Source organism: Triticum urartu, chromosome 6, assembly GCF_003073215.2.
Source record: "Triticum urartu cultivar G1812 chromosome 6, Tu2.1, whole genome shotgun sequence".
NCBI classification, from domain to species: domain Eukaryota; kingdom Viridiplantae; phylum Streptophyta; class Magnoliopsida; order Poales; family Poaceae; genus Triticum; species Triticum urartu.
In genome coordinates, this window is record NC_053027.1 from 368,088,616 (window position 1) to 368,112,033 (window position 23,418).

Here is a 23,418-nt window from a genome sequence, read left to right on the forward strand (position 1 = left end):
TTACAGATTCTTTACACGCCCCCACGGGGGTTCGTCTTGGTTCCTCGCAGGGAACAAAAGAAGGAAGTTTCTAGGAGCCCTATCTACAAGTATCGTCGCCGGTGCCATCATCAACAGTGGGCCACGAGGGGCCGGTGCCAACCCCATCCAGATCAGCGGCGGCGGCGGGCAGACGCCGTCGCTGCACTCCGGGCGCGGCGTGAGCTCGGGGGCACGTAGATGTCATCGCTCGTCTCCAGAGTCTCGGGAGAGTCGCTGGACTCCCAAGCACCATCGCTGCTGCTGGAGCAATCGTCGGCAGGACCATGGGCGGGCCCAGCGCCTACCCCTGCGTTGTCCTGGCGATCCCCTTCAGGACAGCACTCCAGGCGGCGGCCTTCCTAATCAAAGACTTTAAAGAACATCATGGAGGCGTCGTCGTACTCAAAATGGATGGCGAGGGCCCCCTCCGCGCGGCAGGCGCGGGCGACCTCGCCCCATCCATGGGTCATGAAGATCTCGCCCTGGGACACAGTCTCAACCTCTGCCCCCATCGCCGGGGTACCGCACTCGGCATGTTGCAGCCACAACTCAAGCGGTCCCCTTGGCGGCATCACTTCGGCAAAGAACGACGGGAATCGGATCCACGTGCGTGGTGGCATCGCCAGCCACACCACGAGTTCTCGCGAGGAGCCCTCGGCGTGTGTTCGCGGGGTGGCGGCGCACGGCACCACTGCACGGCCATCGCAGCCATGGCGCAAGAGGCATTGCAACAAAATCTAAGGTAATGATGATTTTGTTCTGCATGCAGCAGGGTCTCGTCAAGTCAGGCAGTTGCCGAGGCAGCATGGGGAAGCGGAGACGCCCACAACCTATCAATCGCCACGCGTCAATCGAGGCCACAGGTGGTTGGGGCCCGCGGCGCTCCGCACTTGCCCTTTGGCTTCGCCTCAAAACCAAGCCCGAGCGCGCCTTGGGCCCGGGGGCTACTGTCGGTGTCCTGGGAACGGGGGTACCCAGACTTGCCTGCCTGCGGCCCAGGGCGTGGATCCACCAACGGCCTGGTACGGCCCATCTTCACCAGCAGCCACTCAAGACCCTCATGAGGGGCCAAGCCTCGCGAGGCGTACGACACTAAGGCCTCCTCCGGGACGGCCTCGCTAGGCAGGCTCCTCAGGAGCGGAGATATCTATGCAAGGTGCACCTCGCGATGTCCGCGTGACGTGAGACATGACAACCAAGGCCAGGCGGGCGCCAGTGGGCGCAGAGTGCCAGTTTCCTCTTTTCTGCTAAGGAAGCAGGCGCAGGCGAGGAGTCCCGAGGCATCAGGCAAATGTTTACATATCGGTGCAACAAGACCAAGACCAGCAGGACGGTAGGACGGAGGTCACTGCGGAGCCCACGGCGGCGTCACCACAGAGCCTTTGGGAGGCGAAGACCACCTTTTGTCAGGATAACTTGTACTAGTTGTCTCCCTTTGAAATTGGCCATTATGGGATCCCTTCCCGCCTAAACATTTGGGAAGAGGACCAGTGCCTTTATAAATAGGGCTAGTCACCACCGTAGTCAAGGATTGGCTCATCTTGGATCGGATCCATTCCACCAACGCCATCTCACCAGCTCATCGAGCTCAAGAACACCTCCCCTCAGGAGGTTGTTCGTCCACTGTACTAGTTCATCCTCAGCCCACGACGCAATCCACCACACCACACTGGAGTAGGGTATTACACCACAACGGTGGCCCGAACCAGTATAAACTTTCGTGTCACTTGTTCCTTGGGTTCGGCGAGCTAGGCCTGGAGATCGTTGTGAGAGTGAGAGGGAGAGAGAGAGAGAGAGATCTTCGTGCGCACCATAGTGTTCAAACCTAAAGGGTTTGCCGGAACCCATAATCCGACAGCAGGTACCCCCGGCTGTTCCTCGCGCCACCGGTGACGCGGGCTCCTCGACGCCTCTCCCAGGACGCTCGCGCGCCTCTCTTGTCCCGCCCCTGGCTTTGAGGCACGCCCCCCGCATGCGGTGGCTCCTACCGCCACGGCACTAGCGCCCCCGGCGTTGGCGCCCACGACCCCTTTGCCCCCTTCCCCCCCCACCGCGCGCCCCCGGTGCCCGCAGCCCCCTCGGTGCCTCCGGACCCCCAGATCCCGCGCCCCCCCCCTCGGCCCTGTAGCCGGTCCGGTCACCCGCGCCCGAACGGACATTTTTTGCCGGAGCTCACGCTATGCCTCGGATGACTACGTCCGTACGGCGTCCACCTCTGAGCCGTCGTCGTTGCCGTCCTCCGTTCGAGCCGCTCTTCGTGACCCGCTCTGGATGGCTGCGATGCAAGAGGAATTTGACGTCGTGTTGCACAACCGGACGTGGCAGCTTGTTCCCCGTCCCCGGCACGCCAACGTGATTACCAGGAACTGCGTCTTTAAACACAAGCTCCGTCCTGAGTCATCCGTGGCTTCCGACAGCGTGCCGGCATCGACTTCAGCGACACCTTCGCTCTGGTCGTCAAGCCCGGCACGATACACACGGTTCTCCACCTTGCGGTCTCTCGTGCTTGGCCGGTGCACCAGATGGACGTCTCCAACGCTGTCCTCCATGGTTACCTCGAGGAGCAGGTCTTCTGCCAGCAGCCCACCGGGTTTGTTGACCCGGCGCTTCCCGACCACGTGTGCCTGCTTTCGCGGTCCTTGTACGGACTCAAGCAGGCTCCGCGTGCTTGGTACCAGCGCATCGCGGCGTTTCTCCACCAGCTTGGGTTCCGCTCTACCCGCTCGGATGCCTAGATCTTTGTCTATCATCAGGGCTCTGACACGGCCTACTTGCTGCTCTATGTCGACGACATCATCGTGATGGCATGTACGGCTGGTCTCCTCAGTCAGCTCACGGCTCGTCTTCCGCTGAGTTCGCCATCAAGGACTTGGGTCCTTAGCACTACTTCCTCGGTGTCGAGGTGGTGTGTCGTCCAGATGGCTTCTTTCTTCATCAGCGGAAGTAGGCTCACGAGCTCCTGGAGCGCGACGGCATGCTTAACTACAAGCCCGCCGCTACGCATGTTGATACGAAGGCTAAGCTTTCTGCCACGGATGGTTCTCCTGCTTCGGATGCTGCTTTCTATCGGTCTATTGTTGGTGCTATCCAATACCTCACTCTAACTCGACCGGAGATCCAGTATGTCGTGCAGCAGGTGTGTCTTAGTATGCATGCTCCTCGAGACGTTCATTGGGCTGCCGTCAAGCGGATTCTCCGCTATATCTGTGGCACTATGGATCTTGGCATCACGCTTCACGCCTCCACCGACACCGCCCTCACCGCCTACTCCGATGCAGACTGGGCGGGCTGCCCTGACACTTGTCGCTCCACTTCGGGCTATTGTGTCTACCTTGGACCCTCACTTATCTCGTGGCCGTCCAAGCGGCAGCCTACGTCTCTCGCTCTAGTGCTGAGGCTGAGTATCGTGCAGTGGCCAACGCCGTTGTCGAGTGTTCGTGGCTTCGCCAGCTGCTTCAGGAGCTCTCTTGCCCGTGCCACGGTGGTCTACTGCGACGTCTCGGCGGTCTACCTCTCCGCTAACCCGGTGCATCATCGACGGACCAAGCATATTGAGTTGGATATTCATTTTGTTCGGGAACAGGTGGCCCTTGGCCATATTCGTGTTTTACACGTCCCTACTTCCCAACAATTTGCCGATATCATGACCAAGGGCTTGCCTACGGCGCCGTTTGAGGAGTTCCGGTCCAGTCTTTGCGTCAGCCGCGGTGCCGCTTCGACTGGGGGGGGGATGTTGAGTTATATGTGTTATGTGCATATTGTGTATTGGGCCCGCCTCCTAGTTCCTTGTATAGTTGAGGTCCGTGGCCCACCTTTGTACATCATATATACGTGCCTATGCACGAAGAGCAATACATCGTGCAATCATATCTCTAACATTGCGGGCAACTGGCGAGATCATGCATAGCCACATACCTCTGGGGCAACAATAGTGATTGTGATGTCAGATTCTGTAGATGGCCAGAGGATGATTTGAGGAAAGCGGGAGAGATGCAAACAATAAACAGAGGTGATATTAATGATCACCATGAGAAATAGAGGTTATATGTGTTGGCCTCCTAGTATTACTTTAATGGCCTCCTCGTTGGTTTTAGAAGACAGAGAAGAACCCCCTAGTACATATAGTAAAATCTTAAAATTCGTCTCAATTGAGGCCAATAAAAGGAGAGAAATAGCTGAGGCGGCCACATTGCCGGACGGTCGAAGACCTGCAATTGATCGCTTTGGGTGCACCTCCAATATAGATTCAAAAGAAGACTGTAAATCGCCTCCAACAGAGAACAAATATGGTGACACGGACTCCCTACGAACAAGTGTATACGAAATGTAATTTGATAATTCAATCTACTGTAAACAGAAGCTTACAATTACTAGTAAATGCGCATTGTTTGGTTGTTAAACTAAAAAAACTAAACTCTCGGGGGCAGTGAAGGAAAAGCCCAAAATAGAGGCCAGGGATAGTGATGCGAACGTACCAATGCATCTTACCTGTTTATTTTTTACAAATTGAGCACAAGGAACATATGGAACTAACAAAGGACTCAAATAGAAGAACTCCGCCAAGCACCCTTTGTTGTACCAATGATCTCTCACATTAAAGAGTAGGTCTCTTATCTCCTTCCGCAGTTTTTTCCTCTCATCGCCCCCCCCCCCCCCCCCCCCCACTTTGATTTTCTTTTGGGTTTGTTTCGATGATCTCAACAAATACCGCACAAATAAAAACCAACATAAATAGAGTAACTTGAAATAATTAAAACAAAATCGGTACTTCTCAAAAATCATGTCATGCATTAACTCAATCAAAACAATTAAAATCAGCAGTTACCAAAATCTTGACTCAATCATAACCTTCTGTTTTCCCCTGTCCATACCCAAATCAGATCAAAATCTTATCAAAACCTCAACTAAATAAAATGCTATCAAAATCTAGTATACGGTGAGGGTAAAGTATACGTAGGATAACTAATATTTATGTTTCCGTTGCAATGCATGGTCAAATAGCTAGTTCTAGTATACTCCACTAGTAGTAAAACCAGAAAATCAACAAAAGATTAACTACAAGCAGATGTAGTGTTGACAAATGCAGCTCATGCATGCTCACCCTATTTACAAAACAGAGTGCAATATTTTGCTGCGCGTTGCACGGCTACCCAGACCAAACTATGCAATAACAAATATGATCAACAAAACAATAGTAGAACTTTAATCAGAAAAAACAACAAATGAAACCAATAATTCAAAAACCAAGTTGCCTCTGAGCAATAACCATTGAGGACCATATCCCTGCAATAATAAAAAGGTTCATGTAATTCAAGAACGCATCATAAGCACAAATATAGCATAGGTTGGCAACCAAAATACAACATTTGTTCAATGACTCTTCCATAATAGAAGTCTCCATTCTACGATAAAATCATAACTACTATGTCGAAGCATCTGAAGTTATTCAAGTATTGTAATCAAGTGAAGGATAATTGGGCATCTGAAGTGACGAAAGTACTGTGACCAACTGGAAGATAAGTGGCAATTCATTCACCGGGCAGTGCTGAGCCCAAGCAGCATCTGGCCGTTGTTGCCAGAAGGGATGTAGGAAACATTGGGTGAGCGCGCAATCACCCCAGCTATCTCCTTGGCAGCCTCGATCCTCCTGAGCTCGATCAGGCCATTGCCTACAAGAGCGGTGGCATCTGAGATGAGCCGTGCGGACTCGCTCTCTCCCTCCGCGCGAACGATAGCAGCACGCCTCTCCTGCTCTGCACGCGCAACGAGGAACCTGGAGCGCTCAGCCTCCTGCTGCGCGACCTGCTTCTTCTCAACGGCCTGGGCGAAGTCGTGCCCGTAGGCGAGGTGGGTGATGGCGACGTCATCGAGCACGATGTTGAACTCGCCGGCGCGGCGGACGAGGGCTTCACGGACGAGGGCAGAGACGTGGGGACGGTCGGTGAGGAGCTGGTCTGCGTTGAACTGGGCGACGACGGCCTTGAGCACCTCGTTGCCGATGGAGGGGAGCACCTTGTCGTCGTAGTCGAGGCCGAGGTTGGTGAAGATTTCAGGAAGGCGTTCCACGTCGGGGCGGGCGAGGACGCGGAGCGTGAGGCTGACCATCTGGAGATCCTTGGTTCCGGAGGTGGAGGAGAAGCTGTGCGGGCGCGTGCGGATGTCGAAGAGGAAGGGCTTCTGGAGCCAGGGGACGAGGAAGTGGGTGCCCTCCGAGACGACCGCCGGGAGAACGCCCTGGAAGCGGTCGAAGATGACCGCGCGTTGGCCGCCGTCCACCGTGTAGAGGGACGTGGAGACGGCAGATGCCGTCAAGCCCAACCCGGCAGCCACCTTTGCGAGCTTCGTCAGGAACGAGACCGCTGCTTGCCCGCCGCCAGACATGGATGACCTAGTTTGGGGGTGGATTTTGGTTGGTGTTTGGGGTAGTTCTGCGCCGTGGGATCTGGTGGCTTTAACGCTGTACCATTTCTTGATAGAGAAGAAGAAGCATAGTGCGGGCCGTGCAAGTGGATGGGCCTGATTGGCCTGTTGTGCGAGTGGGTGGGCGAGCCTACCAAGCCCATCCACCTTATTATTTCTGATCTGCTTTTTTGAATGCTCTGTTTGGATGTAGACATTCAAGCCAAGGTCTTGCCATTTCATCTTAAAACAGGTTGCTTAAGAGAAAAATGGTCTTGCTATTGGATTGCTTAAGAGAAAAATGGTCTTTCCATTGGATTGGCTCAATTGTCAAATATCTTAAGATACTGATATTGAGGTTCAATGTCATTTTCTAGTGTTTGGCTGGCTAAGTATTTAGCACTTGGAATATAAAGGAAGCAATGATTTCATCTATTGTTTGGATGGAAAGGGAGTAATTTATCGTTTTTGTAACATTCGTAATTTCATATTGTCTCGATTAGTTTTTAAAATTGAGCATGATTGGGTAAAATACTCTAATAAAAGAGGCTCCATAAGGATGCACTCTTTCTTCTCTCTCCCTAAGATGTAAGTGGTGCCTCTCCAAAGCATCCCTTCGGGGTGTATATTAATATTTTCATAAATGAAATCCACATAAGATTGATTAGTAGCAAGCAAGGACATAATAATATTAATTTAAACCTATAAGGTGGCTGGGCAACTCGCCTCCTTGGTACTCCCCCGATTTGCATCGTTTTCGTCTGTTAGATCTTGGTCAACCCGGTCTTTGTTTCGCTGCCTCACGTTGGATCGTCGCTGCAAATCTATGTTGTCGGTTTTCACCGTGTGGTGAGTTCATTGGGGGTGATGACCTGTGGGCTCAGCGTCCAGCGCTATTGGCTGGGTCATTGCTTTCTTGGTCGCGGACGATCTCTCCTTGGGCACCACGTGTGCGCATAGCATCGCGCGTCCTTGGCTCCTCCTGGCTCGGTAGCCTGCTAGAACGACACAACCACGCCCGATGCTACCCATCCATGCAATGACGAGTGGGCCGAAATGGCCGTTGGTCCTACGTGTAAGCGACTTTCTGTTGTTTTTCTCTGCGCTAGTGTTAGTGCAGATGTTTTTGGTGAGCCCTTACCAACAGAGAGGCGTGGGGCAATGTGATGCATGCGAAAAATAGGGTGAGCCGACGCCTGCACACCCGCGTCTTCCTACACAATGATGGGTGGTCCAGTTTGATGCTGGTCCTACACGTCGGCCGGTGGGCTTCGTGCAATCCATGTCGCTTTGATTACGGGAGAGAGTTGTTGGGTTCCTGCATGAGCAGTGCCGAGGCTGACATCCACGCACTGTCGCGTCCACTCACTCGTCTTTTCTCCGGGTTGTTCGGTGCACTTGCCTTTTTTTCTTCCTGGTCGTCTAGTGCCATTATTTTAGTTTTACAAAGGCCACTGATGTTGGGGCCATGTCGAGGGGTGGGGCCGGTGGTTAGTTGTGTTGTGTTCGCTCGTTGTTGGGTCCGTGTGGCCGACGCACAACTGACAACTGGACTTGCGAGCGCCACGCGTTGGGTCCCTCGTGCGAGGCGTGCTTCCTCTCAGTGCGCGTCACACCCTTCGCTGGTGACAAACCCTTCCCCAATCACCACATCCGTAGCACGCCTTCCTCCTCCTTACTCGTCACCAGAGCTGCCACACCTCTCCTTGCTCCTCACCCGCACCCCTGTCGCGGTGCACATCCCTCCCATCATCGAGCCCAACTCCCTTCACGTTTCTCCTCCTCCCAGAACCACATCCCGTTGTTTAGGCTCCATGGCGACGGCCGGATCGAGGCGAGCCTGGCGCAGGTAGGCGGAAGCAGCCGGGCGCCGGATGCGGGTGGGAGAGTTCCTCCTCTTCGCCAGAGCCATTGCACCTCTCCTTCCTCCTCGCCCGCACCCCTACCGCAGTGCACATCCCTCCCCACATCGAGCCCAACTTCCCTTCGCGTTTCTCCTCCTCGCAGAACCACATCCCGCCGGTTAAGCTTCATGGCGGCAGCCGGCTCGAGGCGAGTCTGGCGTAGGTAGGCGGAACTAATATGGGTGGGAGAGTGTCGGACGGTGCGCCGGCTGGAGCAGCATGAGCAAGGAGCCGGGGTCGGCCGTGGAATGTAGGCTCGCTGACCAGAGCAACTGCAATAGTTGTTGGTCGGCCCGACGCAGCGCCTCAGCCCCGCCTCCTCTGTTGCAGCACACACGCATGAGAGGGGCAGATGTGTCGTCACTGGTGGCAAGTTCAGCGGCCGCCGCCTCCTCTTTTCTTCAAATCCAGTAAGCCCTCTCGTGAGTGCATCAGGGGATGGCGTGCCCTCAAGTCCTCAACTACGGTGAAGCACCAGGTCCACATGAGCTCCTCCTTCAATCTGCGTGCCTGATTTCTTAATTTTTCATGAATGCACATAGCTGAAGACAGTGGCGGAGCCAGAAATTTCTTCCTTGGTAATCATTTGTGCAATTTTATATCAATATGACAACAAATATACAGCAAGCCAGTAGCAGCATACAAATGGATCGAACAATTCTTTAGTATTCCATGGAAGTCCGGGGAAGACCCCTAGCGCCGCCACTGTCTGAAGATTTTTTGGTTCCCTCATCTAGATTTCTTCTAAAGTGTGCAGGTTGTTATTCCTTATCAAGGAGAGCCTTAATCAACTACACAAGAATTTGGATTGAAATGAGACAGATTCCCTATACTATATTCCCTAGCCAAATATAGTTCAGAGGTTGAATGAACATTACCGCTACAAATTTGGCTAGGGAATCTGTCTCATTTTAATATTGCAATGAAGTGGTTGGGATGGAGAGGATTTTTTACTTGTCTAAGGTAATATTTGTTAGGTCTATTCCTGCCAAAAAATGTACTAAATGTTTGTTAGTGTCCTCTTCTTTAATTGGTTTATATATTCAACTTGATTCCTTAGCATTCAAATGGAATATACTAAATTGGCTTTCACCTTTTTGTCCACTACTCACAGATATCACAAGAAGCATCAATGTTTTCTTAGCATTCAAATCGACATTCATGGGATCACTTATGGCCACATGTATAATAGTTGCAATTAATATTGCTTTCTCAAATTCTGATATCTAAAGCCTGTACTGCCTGAACAAATCAATGGGCTTATATACATTCTGATATATATTTTCTAAATACATCTGTAGATTCCCATACCCTTTTTAGATCCAATTGTAATTGTTTTGCATTTGTCTTTGGATTGTTTTTATACACCCCAAGGTAATATTCAAGGACAACCAAGCATCCAAGCTTGGGGATGCCCAGGATGGCATCCCCTCTTTTGTCTTCGTTCCATCGGTAAATTTACTTCAGGCTATATTTTTATTCACCACATGATATGTGTTTTGCTTGGAGCGTCTTGTATGATATGAGTATTTGGTTTTTAGTTTACCATAATCGTCCTTGATGTACACACCTTTTGAGAGGGACACACATGAATCGTGAATTTATTAGAATACTCTATGTGCTTCACTTATATCTTGAGCTAGCACTACAAAAAAATATACTTCCATGATGATACGTGTTTGTCACAGTAGGTCACATTTTCTGTCATGAATGTACATCCATGAAAATTTATGACAGAATAAAGATAGTCATACTCATGCCGTCGTAGAAGTGTTCCATTACATTACCAGAATTGTCATCACTGAAGTGTCCACTTCCATGACGATAAATGGCGCGTCATGGAAGTGCTTTCGTCAAGGGTGACCGACACGTGGCATCCACCGTAACAAGTCGTCGTTAAGCTATCGGGCCCGGTTTGGATTCGATAACCCGTTAACAACTCGAACCAATGGGGATTTTCCATGTGTAAAATTCTCAATGGCCAGAGGAACCACGTGTCGGCTCACCCGTTGGGATAGATGTCATCCACTCATTGGACATGAGGCGTCTATGATACATCGACATGTGGTACGACCCAATAGAGGCCCATTCCGGTGAAAAGGCCGACCGTTTGACTTGGTCAAAAGGTAGCGGGCCGGCCCATGGAAAGCCTATTAACGGTATGTTCGTATATAGCCCATTTACGGCCCAGTAACTCACGACCTGTTACGACCTATCCGAATTAAGCCTAGTAGTTTCATCTAGGCCGTCCAATATGATTCCAGCCAGTTGTAACTCCCGGCCCATGTATGGCCCATGAGGCCCTTTGTAACTCTTGACCCATTAACGGCCCGTGGTGAAACTGGCCCGTAATGAACAGTGTACCACTTTATACCCATTAACGGCCCATTATTCCATTGGGCCGTTTCTAACCCATGTATCTTTCGGCCTTCTCAGGGCCCATTTATTCTTGGGCTCATTTCCAGCATTCGGTTACTTACGGACCGTTACTGGCCTTTTCTGCTTGTGGGCCAAATTCAGCCCATGGTTACAGTCGGCCCGTTTGCGGCTCGTTAATCCGTTGGGTCGTTTTCATATTGCGACCGATTAACGACGGCCCGTTATGGTCGGCCCATGAACGGACGATTCCAACTCTAGCCCATTTACAGCACATAATGCGGTCTGTTATTGGCCCATGTTTGGCCAATCGATCATACGACTCGTAGAAGGCCCATTGATGCTACGACTCGTAGAAGGCCCATTGTTTCTACGGCCCATAGAAGGCCCATTGTTTCTACGGCCTATAGGAGGCCCATGGTCACTACAGTAAATATGTAGCCCATGGTTATTGTGGCCTAGTTTTAAAAAATAGGTTATTGCGGCGACTAGCAAACTGTGGAAAAAGAACTGTACTGACTACAACCAAGCAAATAAACAAGACAACAAGGAAATAAATAAGCAAGCAACTTATGCTAGGCTATTACGGCTATTACACATATTACATCCACCGGGCATCAAAGTTCGCCACCAGTGCAAATATAGGGAACAAAGCAGCATAGCACATACACTGGTTGTCAAAGCTGGCGACCAGTGCAAATAAACGCCGCAGCAAAACAAGTCCAGAACTAAAACCACTTCAGAAGAGCTCAAGAAACAATATCCTGGGTACCCATAATGCTGGCAAGATGGTTAGCAAGCTTATTAACTTTCTCTTTTTTGGCGCTTAAATCCTCCAGCGCTTGCTGTTGCACCAGAAAGTATGCATCTAAATTCTGCAGGGACTTCCTTAGTCCTTCGGCTTCGTGTCGCAGCACATCTGATCGATGTATTTCAACTTGAAGTTGAGACTTAAGAAGACAGACTGATTCAGGCAGCGAGTTCGAAGAGCTTGTGCCAGCAGTAGTGGCCAGTAACTTGAACACTACATCAAGACATGACTTTTGGGTTGTCTCACTGTCGTCAAGATAGTTTTTATCAGCTTTCTTGGAGACCAACATGGATGTCTCACTATCTTGAACCTTATCGACATTACTTCCTTTACCATTGCATAATGGGGTACTCTTCTCCAATATTTTGTCCGCATTCTAAAAGAGAAACAAGCTGACACATCACAGGTTTACCATGTTGTATATGAAACGCATTTTGGTAAATCAGTTCAGTAGTAAAGTGGACAGGACAACAACATGAAACAAACATATATCTATGTACCATGGTCACTGTAAGGTCTATATCATTCTAGTTTTTGTTGCCAAATCAAGATAGAGATACCGTTCAAATAATATATGTTTAAGACAAAGAAGAATAGACAAAATATAAGTGTGTGAAACTACAGGGCAATAACAACACTTGTAATGTGCATGACATGAGAACGTAACTATTTATTCAATCACTACTGGAAACAGGATCTTTGCCGTCAGCTGGCTCTTTGCCGTTAGCAAGCTGATGGCAAAGAAGGTCTTTGCCATAAGGTTAAAGAAAACTGACGACAAAGAAGCGGACGACAAAGATATTGTTTGCCGTCAACCGTCTCTTTGTCGTCTGCTAGCGGATGGCGTAGAAGCTTTGCCGTCAGCTAGCAGATGGCAAAAAGGGAGGGTGGCCCACTAGAGAGAGACACCTAATGACCACTTTCTTTGCCATGTGCTAGCCGACAACAAAGAAAGTGGCCAAACTAATGTCCGTTAGCTAGGCTCTTTGCCGTCTGCTAGCACACGACAAAGAATCGTGCCCTAAATAAAAAGCCAAAGCCCGCGCCCCACCCCCCTTTCTCTCTCTCTCTCTACCCCGTGCCCGAGCCGCTTCCGCCCCGCACCACCCCGCTGCCCCGGCGACCCCCCTCCGTCCAGCGCCACCAACATCGCCGCGCTACCCCACCCCACCCCCATGCCCGAGCCACCCCGCGCCACCCTTGTCGCCACGGTGCCCCCCTCCTCCACCCCGGCGGCCCCGGCGCCCCTCTCCTCCACCGCTGCGGCCTCCCCGCCGCTCCGGCGCCCCCTCCTCCAACCCGGCCGCCCCAGCGCCCCTCTCCACCACTCCCGCGGCCACCCCGCTGCTCCGGCGACCCCTGCTTCGGTGAGACCTTGTATTTTTTTTCCTATTTTTTAGATTTAGTTTAGGTTTAGTTTAATTTAGGGTTGGTTTAGTTTAGGTTTTGTTTCTGTTTTTTAAGTTTTGGTTTACATTTAGTTTACTTTAGGTTAATAAGAAAGAGAAAAGTTCATGGCATGTCATGCAAAATTGTAGATGTCCATTTAGATTTGGTTTACATTTAGTTTACTTTAGTTTTTTTTTAAAGTTTTTTAAGTTTCTGTTTTTAAGGTCCATGGCATGTCATGCAAAATTGTAGATGTCTATATTTCACCAAATTTCAAATAATTTTTCTACCAAAAATAAATGAATTTTTTTTACACTTGAACCTTGTGTTATCTTTGAATATCCCATCAATATTGTTGGTAGTGGTAATGTTTTCTTATTGATATCACCATCAATTTGGTTTACATTTTCAGTTTTGTTTCATGTCTAAAGAAATCCCTAGTTTTGAAGGGTGCCAATTGCAATTGTGAACTAACCTACCAAATTAATTAAGTGTTGTTGATGTTGTTGAGCACAAGTGCATTGCTTTTTTTCTCAGTTTTCTTTCATGTCTAAAAACTTGGCTCTGTTCCAACTATGTCCATTTATCAAATATGATAGAGTTGAATTAGAACCAAGTTGGATTAGAGCCAAGTTTCTGTAGATATGCATATGGTCCATTTATCAAATATGATTCTAGTTGTGTTTATAGATATGGTTCTAGATATGGTCCATTTATAGTACACATGGTTCTAGCTGTTGCCATCATATGTCCATAAGTGCATTGCTTTTTGAATGTGAAATGATAACTTGGTGTAGTCGATTATCTTCTGCTCAAAACTTCTGCTGCTGTAATGTTGTATGATAATGTTGTAAGGGCAGTAATTAGTCTCTTCTGCTTCTTATCAGAGATGGGGGGAGGCCGCCACCGCAGGTTGCGCTCTGCCACACCGGAGTACGACTTGGAAGGTTTCGATTTCTTCACTATCATACTCGATAATTCCTCCAGGAGGCAGGTATATAAAAGGAGAGATCTCCTCTTCACCATCACTTTATCATAACTCTGCTATTTGCTACTCACTGCTTGATCCATGTTGTAGAGGCTGCCTGACACTTTTATGAAGATGCTAGATGGCCATCAGCCAAAGAATGTGAAGCTTTGACAGGCCGGCAGCGGGCTTCACGGGCTGTGGGACGTGGAGGTGTTGTTCAGGTATGACCACATGTACCTGTGTCATGGCTAGGAGCAGTTCGTCTGTGCCTACAACCCGCGACATGGTTACTTCCTTGTCCTCAGGTATGACGGCAACACCACGCTCACCGTGAAGGTGTTCAACACGACTATGTGTCGCATGCGCTACCACGACGACGACGATGCCAGTATGCTCTGCCTCTTCTTCCTCTCCATTTGGCTTTGTCTCACACTGATTGTTAAAAAAACTTTGTTGCATTTGGTCAGGCAATGGGAGCAGCAACAGCGACTCTGGCTACAGCAAGAGTAGTAGTGACTCTGGCTACAACAAAAGCAGCATCGAGGATGAGGAGGAATGGAGTGGGGAAGAAGAGGAGTAGAGTGGGGATGAGGAGGTGCAGCCTATTCTGTCCGACGATGACCTCGTGATGGTGGTGGCTGACGATGGCCAAGCGATGGTGGTGGCTGATGATGGCCAAGTATTTTACCATGATGTTGGATGGAACGGCTCGGACCTTGTTGAAGGGATTGCCACCCAATTCTATCGGCTCATGGGCAGAGTTGGAAGCACGGTTCATCCAGAACTTTAAGGACACGTGTAAGCAGCCAATGTCGATTGTGGACCTGACCAATTGCAAGCAAGAGGATGGTGAATCTACAACCCATTGGGTGCGCCGGGTCAAGGAGATAATACATTCATCTGATAAGATGGATGCCGGCTCAACAGTTTTGATGTTGGAGAAAAAATGTCGCTTTGAACCTCTGAAGCAGAAGTTGGGGCGGCTTAAACATGACTGTAATGACATGGGAACATTGATGGCAGCTCTTGTCAAGTATGCCGATTCTGATACCACCAAGGACCTGGTTTCTGACGAAGAAAAGGCAACAAAGGGAAAGAAGAACGGCAATGGCAAGGGTCATCAGCATAACCCGGTGAATCAGGGAGGTAATAAACGTAAGGCTGATGAGTTTGTTGCTAATACTAATGCGCATGGTGGTAATCAGTGGCGCAAGGGCAGACAACCCCCTCGATCGGGCGGGTCAGGCCCCACCCTTGAGCAGTTGTTGAATGAACCTTGTCCAAAACGCGGCACCCGGGAGAAACCAGCCACCCACTTGTGGAAGGATTACACGATCATGAAGGCATTTAAAAATTCAAACGCATTTGATGGGGGTCATGGCCCAGGTGGCGGCTCAGGTGGAGGCGGCTTTCAGGGCCCGGGCGCCGGTTCAAGTGGAGGAGGTTTTCACAGTCAGGGTTATCCTGGTCACCAAGGAGGATATAATCAGCAACACAACCAAGGGAATCAGCAGCAGCAGCAATCCGGCTATCAAAGCAAGCCGAAGCAGTTGAGTAGCGGACAGTATCATGTCTTTACTACCAGTTTATGTAAGAGGGACCAGAAACTCCACAAGAGGGCCGTCAATGCCATTGAGCCGGCAATTCCACGTTATCTACATTGGTCGGAGCAGCCTATTGTGTGGAGCAGAGAGGATCACCCGCCCCGGGTTGATAATCCGGGTCACTTGGCTTTGGTAGTGGCACCTCAGGTTGGTGGGTACAAGTTTACTAAGGTACTCATGGATGGAGGCAGCAACATCAACATCCTCTACTATGAGATGTTCCGCGGGATGGGATTGACGGATAAAAATCTTAAACAATCCAACACTGTTTTTCACGGTGTGGTACCTGGTAAATCGGCATACCCAGTTGGGAAGATTGAGCTAGAAGTAGCCTTTGGGGATGAGTATGACACCAGAGCAGAAAAATTAACCTTTGAAGTGGTTAAGACCAAAAGCCCATATCATGCTCTGTTTGGGCGGCCGGCTTATGCCAAGTTCATGGCTCGGCCGTGTTACGTATATTTGCAGCTCAAGATGCCGGGTCATAAGGGCACCATTACAGTACATGGGAGCCGGAAGATAGCATTGGAATGTGAACAGGGTGATGCCGCCTATGCTGAATCTGTTTGTGCAACAGAGGAGTTAAAATTCTACAAGGATCATGTTGACCCGGCGGACATGACATCATTAAAGAAACCAACAACAGAGCATGAGCCGGAGTTGAAATTCAAATCAGCTGATGACACTAAGATGGTTGACTTTGTACCTGGTGACTCATCCAAACAGTTCATCATCAGCGCAAACTTGGATCCGAAATAGGAAAGCGCGCTCATCGAGTTCATCCATGAGAACCGGGACATCTTTGCATGGAAACCTTCAGACATGCCAGGTGTCCTGAGGGAACTCGCTGAGCACACTCTTAATATCGATCCAAAGTTCAAACCTGTCAACAGTTTCTCCGACGGTTCAATGAAGAAAGGCGCAAGGCCATTGGAGAAGAGGTGGCCCGGCTCTTGGCAGCCAGGTTCATTGTGGAGGTCTTTCACCCAGAATGGTTAGCTAACCCGGTGCTTGTACTAAAAAAGAATGGCACCTGGCGTATGTGTGTGGATTACACAGATTTGAACAAGGCTTGTCCGGCTGATCCTTTTGCTCTCCCCTGTATTGCCCAGATCATTGATGCTACGGCGGGTTGCACTCGCTTGAGTTTCTTAGATGCTTATTCCGGTTATCATCAGATTAAGATGGCTGTCAAGGATCAAGAGAAGACAGCTTTTATAACTCCTTTTGGAGCTTTCTGCTATGTGTCTATGCCTTTTGGGCTTAAGAGTGCCCAGGCGACTTACCAGCGGTGTGTGCAGAATTGTCTTCACGATCAAATTGGGCGCAATGTTCATGCTTATGTGGATGATATAGTGGTGAAATCCAGGGAAGAGGAAACCTTGGTCACAGACCTTAAAGAGACTTTTGATAATCTTCGGGTTTACAAGATGATGCTTAACCCGGCCAAGTGTATTTTTGGAGTGCCAGCCGGGAAGCTTTTGGGTTTTTTGGTGTCTAACCGAGGTATTGAAGCTAACCTGGAGAAAATCAAGGCAATCACATCTCTAGCCAAACCAACCTGCATCAATGATGTTCAGCGACTGGCGGGTCGTGTGGCTGCTTTGAGCCGGTTCATAAGCCGGTTAGGGGAAAAGGCTATGCCTCTGTATCAGTTGATGAAGAAAACGGATGTTTTTGTTTGGAGCGATGCTGCGAACGCTGCTTTTGAGGATCTGAAGGCACAGCTAGCTGAGCCACCGGTCTTGGCTGCTCCAATTGAGAAAGAGCCGCTATTGTTATACGTAGCTGCCAACTCGCGGGCTGTTAGTGTGGCTATTGTGGTAGAGCGCCAGGAGGCTGGCAAAGAGCATCCAGTTCAGCAACCGGTTTATTATGTCAGTGAAGTGCTAATTGAGTCTAAACAACGATATCCACATTGGTAGAAGCTTGTTTATGGGGTGTTCATGGCAAGCTGGAAGCTTAAGCATTACTTTCAGGGACATCCAATCACTATGGTTAGCTCTGCTCCTTTGGGAGACATTATTCAAAACAGAGAAGCCATGGGGCGAGTCACCAAGTGGGTAATTGAGCTTGGATCTCATGGGTTGAAGTATGTTCCACGTACTGCAATTAAGTCTCAAGCCCTGGTTGACTTCATCAATGACTGGACAGAGATGCAGATACCGGAAGAGAAGCCGGACAACACATATTGGACTATTCATTTTGATGGATCCAGGCAATTGGAAGGCTCGGGGGCTGGAGTCGTATTAACTTCGCCACGAGGTGATAAAATTTGTTATGTGTTACGGTTGATGTTTCCATGCACTAACAACACAACAGAGTATGAAGCCTTGCTCCATGGTCTTCGAGTGGCAAAGGAGATGAGCTTGAGCCGGATCAGATGTCTTGGTGACTCAGATCTAGTGGATCAACAGGTATCTGGCAAGTGGGATTCCAAAGACCCTCTCATGGCGGCTTATCGCCGGGAGGTCGATGCTGTTGCAGGATATTTTAAAGGTTATCAGGTGGAACACATTGACCGTCGAAAGAACAAAGCGGCTGATGCTTTAAGCCGGCTAGGGTCTCAGCGTAAGCCGGTGCCACCCAACACCTTTTTGGATGTTTTTCATAACCCCTCTGTCAAGTTGCCCACAGAAGAAGATTTAGCTGTTCCTGACCCAGAGGCGCAGTTGGTAGCGGGTCTTCATGTCATCCCAGATTGGACGATACCGTTCTTGGCTTACATGACCCGGGGAGAGTCGCCAGCGGATGAGACCCTGGCTCGGCAGATAACCAGGCGATCTAAGTCCATGACGATTTCAGATGGAGAGTTGTTTCATCGCAGTGTTTCCGGAGCGTTTCAACGGTGTGTTTCCCCCGAAGAAGGTCAAGAAATCCTTCGTGAGATCCATGAAGGCGATTGCGGTCATCACGCCGGATCAAAATCTTTAGTGGCCAAAGCGTTTCGTCACGGTTTTTACTGGTTGATGGCTCACGCTGATGCGGAAGATCTGGTCAGTAGATGTGATGGATGTCAAAATTTTGCACGACGAGCGCATGTGCCGGCTCAAGAGCTCCGGATGATTCCAATCACTTGCCCGTTTGTGGTCTGGGGGCTTGACATGGTGGGACCTTTCAAAAGGTCTGAGGATAAAAAGATACATCTCTTGGTGGCAGTTGATAAGTTCACCAAATGGGTTGAGGTGGAGCCTGTGAGTAAGTGTGATGCAACCACGGCGGTTCAGTTCATGAAAAAAGTAATCTTCTGTTTCGGTTTTCCACAAAGTATTATCACAGATAATGGCACTAATCTGTCCCCAAGGGGCTATGGAAGAGTTTTGTCATCGAGAGCACATCCGGCTTGATGTTTCTTCTGTAGCTCATCCTCAATCCAATGGTCAAGCTGAGAGAGCCAATCAGGAAATTCTGAAAGGGCTAAAACCCCGGCTTATGGTTCCTTTATAGCGAACGCCGGGTTGTTGGGTAGAGAAATTACCCTCAGTGTTATGGAGCATCAATACTACGCCCAACAGGTCTACGGGTTACACACCCTTCTTCATGGTTTACGGAGCAGAAGCAGTGTTGCCTAGTGACATCCGTCATGACTCGCCCCGTGTGGCGGCTTATGTTGAAGCAAACAATGAAAAAGCCAGACAGGATGTGCTTGACTTGCTGGATGAAGAAAGGGACTTAGCAGTGACACGGTCAGCAATTTATCAACAGGACCTGCGTCGTTATCACAGCCACCGAGTTAAGTCCAGGACTTTTCAGGAAGGCGACTAGGTGCTCCGGCTCATCTAGGATCTTTCAGATGCACACAAGTTATCCCCACCTTGGGAGGGACCCTTTGTGGTTAGTAAAAATTTAAACAATGGGTCATACTACCTCATTGACGTTCGAGAGCATGCAGACTCACGTAAGTCGGAAGAGGAGACCCGCCGGCCATGGAACATTGCTCAACTTTGGCCATATTACACCTGAGCCACCGGCTCTCAACATGTTCATACGTTCACGTTGTATATACTATGTTAAGCAATAAAGTAAGACCATCTGTCTCTTTTCTTTTCACAGACTATACATCTTTCTTATTTCTTACTTACAAATGACTATTAAGGAACTGATCATATTTGAATCAAGTTTAACCCTTTTGGTCCGGCTTATGATCGTATCCGAATCTAGCTGCAAATCTCAAGGTGACTTGGGGGCTTCCTGTTCAAACATAGGTCGTATTCGAACCAAAGAGAACATAGCTGTCGTAACCCTCTTGATCGGCTCAAGGCCAAACTCACTTGGGGGCTTCTTGATCGTATCCGAATCATAGCTTAACCCCTTTTGAGTCCGACTTGGATCATATTCGAATCAGGGTCATTAAAAACCTCTCAAGGTAATTTGGGGGCTTCCTGTTCAAACATAGGTCATATTCGATCCAAAGAGAACATAACTATCGGTACCCTCTTGATTGGCGCAACGCCAAAGCCACTGGGGGCTATATGGTCGTATTCGAACCTTAGCTTAACCCCTTTGGTCTGGTTTACTAATCGTATTCGAATCAGGAACCCCCAGCCTTTTGAATATAGAGTTAAAATTATGTTTATTATCTGTTGCTTGCCTTTGAACTTTTATTGTTTCAATATTACAAATAAGATAGCCTGGTTTTCTTCACTGGCTCAATTATTGAACAACACAGCCGCCCGGGTTATTCAAGCCAGTGGCTCAAGGATCCAAAGGTACGAGCTACTAGGATATGATGATCATTGAGTATTCCAGAAGTATTAACTTTTCATACATATTGAATTATCAAGTTCACCACCCGGATTATTAAAACCGGCAATCTAAGGATCAACAAGGACAAGGTATGGTTCTTACTTATACGCGCTTACCCGCTGCGTTAACTCAAGAATTAGTATTAACCCTTATCCTTTCTTTATATTTGTCTCTGCTTTTTATTGAGGTAAAATATATTGGCTGTAAATTAGGGCATTTAAGCCCGTTTGGTTCTAAACCGCCTTGCCAGTCTTTTTCTTGTATTCATAGGAACAGAGTTCAAATATCGCAGAGACAAACATTAAACGATGCATACATTGACATCTGGAAGCAGATTCACATAGAAGTATTTTATGCACGACAGCATAAGCAAGCATGCGGTGTTTTAGCAACTAAGTTATGACAAGGCTTTATAGGCCTATGAAGATGATCATCGTCCCTCCCTCTCTGGTTCACCACCTTCTGTTTGCTGGAAGTTGGATTTTGACCAATCAAAGCCGTTCATGGTGACAAATTCGGCTTCGTCGTCAATCAGGCCGACCGGGTCAATTTCCGGGGCAAAGGTATCTTCTCTCACTGGTGGGATCAGATCTGCTACTTTGTATGAAGGAGTGGCCATCTTCTTATTTTCACTATCAAAACTCGGCTGGTACTTGTCAACATTGGTGTCATCTCCAAGACTAGTCGCCTGAGGCCGGACTTCGCGTACACACGCTATGAAATCATCCTGATCAAACAGAGACCCGTCCTCCTTCGCAGTAGGGTAACCTCTTGCTACGTCCGCCGGGTCTAGGTCTGGCACCCAAGCCTTGGAGCGGCTTAGGGCAGTCAAAGCTCCGGCTCGCGCTCAGGAGCGTTTTACTTCTTAGAATCTAGTAGGAAGGATGGACAGCTTCTTCAGGACATCGCTAAGCCGGTTGGGTCCTTGATTTGCAGGAGAGATAGCGGCCAGAGCCCGTTATGCACCAATATACAGTTGTTCAACCAAGGTGTATACTGCCTTCAGTTTAATCAATGGGTCTTGGCTCAGATTTTTACTTCGTGGACCTGCATATATTTTTTACAGAGTAAGTTGGCAGATTATACTCCGGTTTGGCAAAAATTATGCGAAAGGTCAAATCAGGTACCTTACCAAAGATAGCAGCGAGCATCTGAGACACCCGGCCCTTTAAACCGTTCAGCTCTGTTGAAATTTCTTTCAGAGCTGTTTCGGCCGTCTCAGCTCATCGGGTCAAAAGTGTTTTCTCATTTTGCCAAGCCTTCTCCTTGGCAGCAAAGCTGGTCTTCAAATTTTCCGTTGCAGAAAGGCTCATTTGCAGTTTGGAAGTGGAAGATTTGATTTCGGACTCCTGACTTGCTAGCCGGGTCTTTGCGTCCGACAATTGAGAGTTCAATTCAGACAAGGCATTCTGTGAAACGTTCAGATAAGTCAAGACTTGGTTTCAAATTCAAGATTCAAGTCTCAAAGTACTTTACGAGTAAACCACTTGACACTTGGGGGCTAATGTATGCCAAATCAAATTTTTATGACTCTACAAACATATTTAAAGTCCCAAGTCCCTTACAAAGTAACAACACTTGGCACTTGGGGGCTAATGTACGCAGTTCAGCAAATTTATCAAGGTTAAACCGGAGGATTAAGTATTTTGAAGACGGTTTTAAATTCTAAAGTACCGATTCATTGATGGTCAAAATAAACTGGTCCTTGGGGACTATAGGTGAAGTTTTTGTTTCTATCAATATCAGGCAAAGATTCAGAGGTAAAAGTCTCGGACTGTACTTTAAGCCTACATGTTATTCTGTTTCTCTCATAATCTGAAGACTTGGGGGCTGAAGGAATATTAGTAAACCGGAAACAACGTACCTCATACTTCAACTGAAGCTGCTTGACCATCTCGATCTCAGACTCACGAATGGAGTGTACATGACTGAGATAGCCGGATAAGATATCACTGGCATTGAGACGGTCATAATTGGCAACATCAAAGTGAACCTTCTGCCTTTCCAATAATTCTTGCTTTGCTGTGCACCGAGCCAATACCATTGGGTTCCCCGGCTCAACAAAGCGGCTCCCAGTAATTTGAACATCTTGAACACGTGGAGACGTCGGGTCGGTTGAGCTTGACGGTCCAGCTATAGAAGGATTCATAGTGGCTTTGTCAAGGGACGTCTCTGTAGGATTTGCGTCATTGACAATAGGCAGGTTTTCTGGGGCGTCAGTTAATGGAGAAGGCGGCCTAGCCGGGTCAGATGCTAGTACTAGCGGGTCTTCCGCCGGTTTGGCTGCCTTCGCCTTCTTGGATTTAGCCTGGCCGCTAAGGAAAAAATATTGCAGGGTAGTCAGCATCAAGATACAATTGATCAACCCGGAAGAAAAGAGGATTTCTGATTACCCAGGAGCAGTCTTGAAAGCTGGAAATTGTGTTTGTGATGAGTCGCCTGAGGAACGAGACACCTCCTGAAAAGGTAAAAGAAAGGAGTTAAAAGAAATACAAGGAGCAAGATTCATTAAAACAAGTTAAGGACGGTAATAAGTAAACCTTGTTCGGGCGTTTCCGAGGGGTCTATTGAAGGATGACAGCCGGTTCATCTTCAATCTCAACTTCACGGCGGCTTTCATGTTGCTGCTTTTTCAAATGAAAGTTGGGATCCAAGTGAGCTAAGGGGTTAGAAAACCTTACTTTACGGATCACTCGTCGAACTTTGTGTCTTGGTAAGGGCTCTGAGTCGGAGGAAATGATAGTTACCTCTACTTCCCCGGCCTGACTGGCCCGAGTGTCATCCTGGTAAGGATCAGTGTCAATAAGATTGTTAAAAAGTTGGCCAAGGAAATCAAGGGCTACCTCTGTCGTGGGTTTGTCACGGCAGATGTCCTTGTGAAAGGACTTAGTTGTGGAACCATCGCGATGGCTTAGCTTAAAGGGGTTAAACCGGACAAGGGGACACGGGAGTTTATACTAGTTCGGCCCCTTCGATGAAGGTAAAAGCCTACGTCTAGTTGTGATTGGTATTGCTAGGGTTTCGAAGGCCAGGGAGCGAATCCGCTTTGTCTGGCTTTCGAGTTGTTGTTCTCTGTCCCTAAACCACGGCCGGGTCGTCCCTTTATATACATAGGTTGACGCCCGCCGGGCTACAGAGTCCCAAAGTCGGTTTATAAACGTATCTGGTTCGGTCTCTCTCTCTTTCTATCTTACTATA

At 48.7% G+C, this 23,418-nt stretch overlaps 1 protein-coding gene across 1 annotated transcript; it reads right to left on the bottom strand.

Moving 5' to 3' along the window:
- Positions 1 to 5,310: 5,310 nt before the first annotated feature.
- On the bottom strand, positions 5,311 to 6,479 carry LOC125513533 (prohibitin-3, mitochondrial-like). The gene has a single exon (XM_048678662.1). It carries the CDS (start codon positions 6,400 to 6,402, stop codon positions 5,554 to 5,556), a length of 849 nt encoding a protein of 282 aa, XP_048534619.1. The 5' UTR covers positions 6,403 to 6,479; the 3' UTR covers positions 5,311 to 5,553.
- Positions 6,480 to 23,418: the final 16,939 nt, after the last annotated feature.